The sequence below is a fragment of the Orbicella faveolata genome, unplaced genomic scaffold (assembly GCF_042242905.1).
Source record: "Orbicella faveolata isolate gen_17 unplaced genomic scaffold, um_ofav_v1 contig_46, whole genome shotgun sequence".
Lineage (NCBI taxonomy): Eukaryota > Metazoa > Cnidaria > Anthozoa > Scleractinia > Merulinidae > Orbicella > Orbicella faveolata.
This window is the reverse complement of record NW_028301576.1, coordinates 18375970-18382500: the sequence shown is the minus strand read 5'-3', so window position 1 is coordinate 18382500 and position 6531 is coordinate 18375970. Positions and strand designations below refer to the sequence as shown.

The 6531-nt window shown below is 40.9% G+C and overlaps 1 protein-coding gene across 1 annotated transcript in view; it reads left to right on the top strand.

Moving 5' to 3' along the window:
* LOC149098737 (beta-1,4-N-acetylgalactosaminyltransferase 3-like) overlaps nucleotides 1-5626 on the top strand; it is an 11411-nt gene extending 5785 nt beyond the window's left edge. The window contains exons 2-4 of the mRNA XM_089278227.1: nucleotides 787-1306; nucleotides 2142-2286; nucleotides 4457-5626. Coding sequence (XP_089134353.1) covers nucleotides 787-1306; nucleotides 2142-2286; nucleotides 4457-4605 — 814 coding nt within the window. The 3' untranslated portion in view covers nucleotides 4606-5626. The remainder of the gene's footprint in view (nucleotides 1-786; nucleotides 1307-2141; nucleotides 2287-4456) is intronic.
* Nucleotides 5627-6531: the final 905 nt, after the last annotated feature.

Sequence of the window (6531 nt, the reverse complement as noted above, 5' to 3'; positions counted from 1 at the left end):
CCATGCACGCTTACGTATACTGAGTTGATAGCGCGACTTTGATCAAGCTATGTTGTAACTCGGTTTCACAGATCACATTATTTTCATGTAATTATTTTGTTTTCATGCAAGAGTAGATCAACTTCTCCTGTTTTCAAGCTATATCCTTGTGGATTATTCTTGATTCAGTTTTTGTACCTGTATTTACGTTATTTTGGGGACTGATGTCATATTGTTTGAGAAGTTCATTGATTACAAAAATGATGGTTTGTGATACAAATACAGAACATTTAGCTGGGTAAGCGGAGTTCATATTCCTTTGTTTGCATGACACAACTCACAAACCTTCACCATGCCGGACTCATCACTTTGTAAAGGGTTTAATTCGAATTCATCTGTGCAGTGTAATTACCTTACGAGCGACCCAAAGGCTTACCTCAAGTTCGCTTCGAAACATGTTCGAACACGAGAATTAAAACAAACGAAGCCAAACAAATACCTGAAATACGAATTATTTTATTAAGAACCTGATGTTTGACTTCTTTAGGTTTCTGCTTGCCTTGCCTGCCTGCTTGCCTACCTGTTAGCATGCCTTCCCGACCTTGCTTGCTCGACTTGACTAAAAGACCGACCAACCGATCGAAGGACGGACGGACACACCGACCAACTGACTGACCGACACACCGATCGACCGACCCACCACATACTGACCGACCGACCGACCGATTGATCGACCAACCGACCGACCGACCTGCTGACCGACCGACTGAGTGATTAATGACTTAATTTTTCTCATTTCTCTTCCAGGGATTTCTTTTTAAAGCGAATTTACAGAGTAACGCAGAAGTCTGATCCAGTTTATGGTGATCGCTTCTCTGTCGACGTGGAACTTGGTTTACAGCATAGTAAGAAATCATTTCGCTTGTCAGAACACGTCTATCAGAAGAAGGGAAGTGACGAGTTGTGTTTTCCAGAAGGAATCAACTGGAACAGCGAAGCCATGGTGTACTTCATACTTACTGTCAAAGACCAGGGAAGATGGGTCTACCATTTTATCAATGAACTCACTGTTGCCAGCTTATTAACCGGTGATACGAACTTTCACGTAGTTGTTGCCGACTTTGAAAGCCAGGATATTGATATGGCCGAAGCTTTTAACACTTCTCTGTTCCGCAGCAGACACACCATTGTTAACATGACGGGTAAATTCTACAAGACACTCGCGCTAAACGAGGCTGTGGCACGCGTTCCAAGCGAGCATGATATACTGTTTCTGTATGATCTTCACATCGATGTGCCCGTAGACATTGTGGACAGCGTCAGAAAGGTAATAAAGTGCAAATGTAATTACATTAGAAGCAGGCTCTGTAAGAGTCTTCAGCAATGTTAGCGAACAGGTCGAATGCGTGACCTAAGAGGGTACGAAAGCACGGCCCACTAGGAAAAGAGAGAGGGTGTGGGAACCAGGGGTTGCCTCACTAGTGTCATGTTTTTTCCAACGTCTCCTCCTCATGTCACGCTTTTTCAAGTTGTGCGCAGTGTTCGACGATCTTCTCCATTGTTCTCTGAGATTGCTCGTAGTTTTTAATGGATTGATGAACTGAACTTAGACAGGGCGTGTTCGGTGTTTCTGTGTAGAATAAACATTTTACTTAGTGTGAATAAATGTTCCTAGTTTCTGTAAGTGTATGGAGGAGGAGGAGGCGCCTGCAATAACATTTGCTCTCCACCAGGCTCCTCATGGTGAATGCAGACCTCAACAAGTCAAGTAAAATCATGTCTGAGCATATCTACAGTGTATTGGACAACTGCTAGAGAACAAGTGTAGAACTGAAAGAGGCCTGTAAATAAGAATGCTGATGACGATGCTACAGGGCACTTGGAACTATCCCGCTACTGATTGGCTGGAAAAAAATCATTGCAGATCTCTCGTTAAGGAGAGCAGACGTATTAGAGGCTCGGGTACAAAGATTCTCGGATAAGCGTAAACGTAAACTACAGTGATAGGATTTACTCTGTATGGGTCCGCTTGGTTACTGTAATTCACCAGTCAGATGGTGCTATTGGTGCTAGCCTTCTCTAGGTCTTTTATGTACTTTGACTCGAAATCCTTGTGCCACTACTACATGCTCAACGTTATCTGTTTGTCATTCATCTTTCAGAACACCGTTGAGGGACGAATTGCCTATTTCCCTGTGGTTGGTCGTTTAAATTGTGGCAGCTCGTCTGCTGAACACAGAGGCTTCTGGGAACTTGAAGGGTTTGGCTTGCTTGGTATATACAAGTCTGACTGGACAAAGATTGGAGGTAAGTGGAACTAAGTTTTTTTAAGAACGTGATCAGAAGAACAAACTAATGATCTCAATGCCGGACAAAGCTTGAACTGCAATATTACCACAATGCAAAGCCTCTAACCGACTAACGAGATATGACAAACATGTGTTTCTCCTGATAAAGTTTCTAACGACGGTTAAACACTTTGTTCGCGGCTTGAAAAACTTGACTGATTGATTGAATGATTGATTGACAACTTTATTTACACACGGTAAAAATTCCTTCGGCACAATTTAAAAGTATAATACCTAAGTCTGCCTAGATAAATTAACTAATAATTAATATAGCATCATAAGAATAAAAACCTATTATTGCTATTATCAATTGAGCAGACAAAAAACCCATGTTTTATCAGAGTATAAAACAGAAAAAAAGCGTGTTTTATTGATTTGCGCGTATAAAATCTATATCATGAAGCAAATAAAGAAGCCTAAGCCGTGTATTACACTGTGATAAAACACGACGGGCATTTGAGAAGACGAGGGTAATGTAGAAAACACTCGCCTGCGGCTCGTGTTTTCTACATTTCTCGAGTGTTCTCAAATGTCTGGAATCCAAATTCAACCGTTTTTCTGCGTTCTGGTCTGCTTGTCGTACGTTGTCTTTTTTTTTGTGGGCGTGGCACAGCGGAATAATGAACGACTTAACACAGTTCGATACTTATGCCATCTCGGACGAATTGCAAATTGAAAAAATATCACTCGCCCAAGGCCCCAGCAAAATAAAAGCAGTTTGGAGGCCGAAGGGGGGAGGTGGGGGGGGGGGGGGGGAGGTGGAGGTGCTGGCGGTTTGTTGGTGTGCTTGCATGAATGTCGAAAGATCTCGAAAATTTTGTTGCTGGTTGCTCAAAGACAGGACGAAATTAGAAAATAAAAGTGCACTGAAAACAAGAAAGACTCTATGTGGGCAGTGGCTTGTGCATTGTTTTGGGTTGAAGGGAAAATATTGACATTTGATTTACTCCCACATTACCTTTCTCCTACACGGAATAAAAGTGGATTCTGATAAGCTGTTTATTGCAGCCTGACACAGTAATACTGAACTAACAAAATTCTTTTAGAAACTTAGAGAATTTGCTTCCCTGCTAGCAGAGGCTCTTTTCCTGGTGTTCGCTGACGGGAGAAAAGAGACCTCTACCATGGGTCGAAAGTGGCTATTTTTAGCATGCTCCGCGGCTTAGCGACCGAGCCATCACGTGATGTTCATAGCGCGTGACAAAAATAAAACCTTTCACTCAAACTGGCTCGAAAAACCCACGCAGATGGCGCTCTATGTCCCACACCCCGGTTAACTCACTGTGTAGAAAACAAAGGAAAATATCGACTAGATCGCCAAAACGCGCTTAAAAAAGTACAAAAATCATCTAGAGATAATTGTTGTCTGAACTGTGGTATTAACTTCAAGTTATCTGGACAGGAAAGCTTTTCAACCCAACCACAACTGCAGAACTCAAAGAAAATTTAATAGTCCGTCTCGGAGAGTCGCCAGATTTTTCCTTGTCATCCCGACGGGTTTGCAAATGCTGTAAACGAAAGGTGAACTCAGTTATAAATAGAACATTGATTCTCGAACAAGACAAAACATTTCTCATCGACAAACAACCACAACAAGTGGGTTAGAGGGCAGAATTTTCACCTTTTCCGTTCGTACAACTACTACAGCAATCTGGTAGATGAGCGTTTTCCCATGCCCGGTCGGCAAGCACGCAAACGTGTCTCGCCCGTTTAAAAGGGCTTTCAAATGCTCGTCACTCAATTTTTTCATTTTTCCATCGTCGAGTTTATCCAAAACGGAAGAACGCAAACTTGTGACTCTTTAAGATTAAACTCTTTCGAGCACGTCGATGAGCACGCCATGCACTGTGGGCTCAATAAATGACAGCGAAATTAATGTAAAGAAATGCGCGAGACGCAACGGGCTCAAGTTGCGGTCAGCGAACAACGCAAGGAGCATGCGTTTTAAATAGAGCCGTCCAAGACTGTGGACGGCGGTTAAATCAAAGCCATTTTCGACCCATGGCAGATGTCTCTTTTCTCCCGTCAACGAACACCCGGAAAAGAATCTCTGCTAGCAGGGAAAGAATTTGCTGGTATGAACATTTAGTTGTACAACTCTGATTTATTTTTGCTCTGTTTGTCCAAAGGAATGAACACCGAGAAATTCAAATACAAATGGGGCGGGGAGGACTGGGATCTACTGGACCGTGTTTTGAACGCCAAGTTGGAAGTGGAACGAATCAAGTACCCAGGCCTCTATCATCATTATCACAGTACACAAAAAAAATGGAATTAAAGATATTTTTTATTTGTTTTATGGAATCTACACGAGATCATGATATGGAAATAGAAAAAGAAAATGGATCTCTTTGTTATTTCACCGCGATTTAGACGTCTGAAAATGTGAGATGTTACTTCCGGTTAGGTTAGAAACCGCAGGGGGTTACGACCTGGGACCAGTCTGGCTGTGACGTTAAAACAAGTACGTACTTCGACATATTTTTCCAACCAAAATAATAGAAACGAAACAAACAAACAAACAAAAAATGTGAAATAAACTAGGAATTAGGCAATCAAGCGTAATTCCAATTTTGATTCAAATTTGTAAACATTCACCATTATTACGAAAGATATGTAGACGCGGTGTAAAAAAAAACGATATCCATTTTCTCTTTCGATTTCTTTATTATGATCTCGTTTAGATTCCATAAAACAAATAAAAAGTATCTGTCACAGTGATACACTTTTAAAACGCTTGGTGTAGCCGCGCCTGGAGTGTTTGTAGCGCGCCTCCTATGCGAAGTTGCTCTACCTGGCCTACGTACCGCCTCACCAAGTTGAAAAATATCGGTTTAAATTCTCACATCATACTGCGACTAGTTAACGGTTTTAAAAGGTGTTGTGTAAGGTTTAAGATTAAAGATTGTAAATATCGCTTTCTTTTTTTTTTAATTTAACTTTATTTGTTTTCTGCATTACTATAATCAATACCTTTGCGCCGCCATGTTATATTCTCCATTGTTACATTCAGTACTAGGGTAGATGTGTTATCTCAATAGAATGGTCGTAAAATTACATGCAACTATCTTCGATGTTTCTTTCCACGAGCCAGATATGCTACCAAACAGTTTTTTATCTATCGTTTGAGTGCCTTTTGAGTTGTTGGTAGCATAAAGCCAGTCAATTGCTAAGGTCTTTACAAAATTAAATTGACAGATAGTAAATGTATGATCAATATGGATTCTTGTTCACCACTGTAGAGGCATTCGTCATCCGTTTAATACCATATCAATAAAGGTTGTCTTTGGTGACTTTAATTCTATGGATTAGTTTAAACTGGATTTCCTTCCACTTTGTCCACTTGCAGATGTTTTATAGCGAGGTTTTTCGAGGCATACCAATCCAACTTCATTGTGTTATTCCATCTCCTTGGGCCAGACTGGCTAGCCGTGTGAATATCAGTTTGAAAAAAAACTAAATGCGACGAAATCTGCATTAGACTTGATTCCAGTCACTCTTCAAACAGGATCACACCACAAGCTTATTTGTGTGAATTCATCTGAGACCATCGTGGTCACGAGGTAGCCAACAAATATTGTCTTGTTGATGGCAAATTTACATCGGTTCCTCTTTCTAAGCAGAAATGTCTCAACTTTCACTTCATAGCAAATATTCTCCTAAAACTTTGCCAGGCAGCACACACCAGGCTCACTTCAGAGTCAAAACTATCACCTTCAATAGGGGAGAAGAGGGTCTCAATGGGGTGGTGACTTTTAAGGCCAACGTTTGATATTTTGGCTTTTTTTTTCGGCCAACGGTTAATTTATTTCCCTTAGGATTAACGAAAATCTTACTAACTAACTACCATCGATAAAAAAGTTAAAAATATGTATTGACTAATGTAAAACATATTGAAAATCCCAGACCATTTCGGACATGGCGTAGAACAGCCGGACGTCATAAATATTCATACTTCCTGAAGCATGCATTAGGGAGTTTACGAAACCACGACGGCAACGGCAACGGGAACGTCACTGAACAAAAGAATTAATGAGCAGAACAATGACTGTGCACGTGCGTTATAATTTTTGGTACATTTCTTTGCCGTCCTCTGCAAAACAACAACGTGAAATGACCAAATTTTGCGTTGTCTGGAGAACGTGAACCACGACGGCTAATATTTCAAATTTTTATTTCAAATTTATCGCTGTGTTCCGGATTT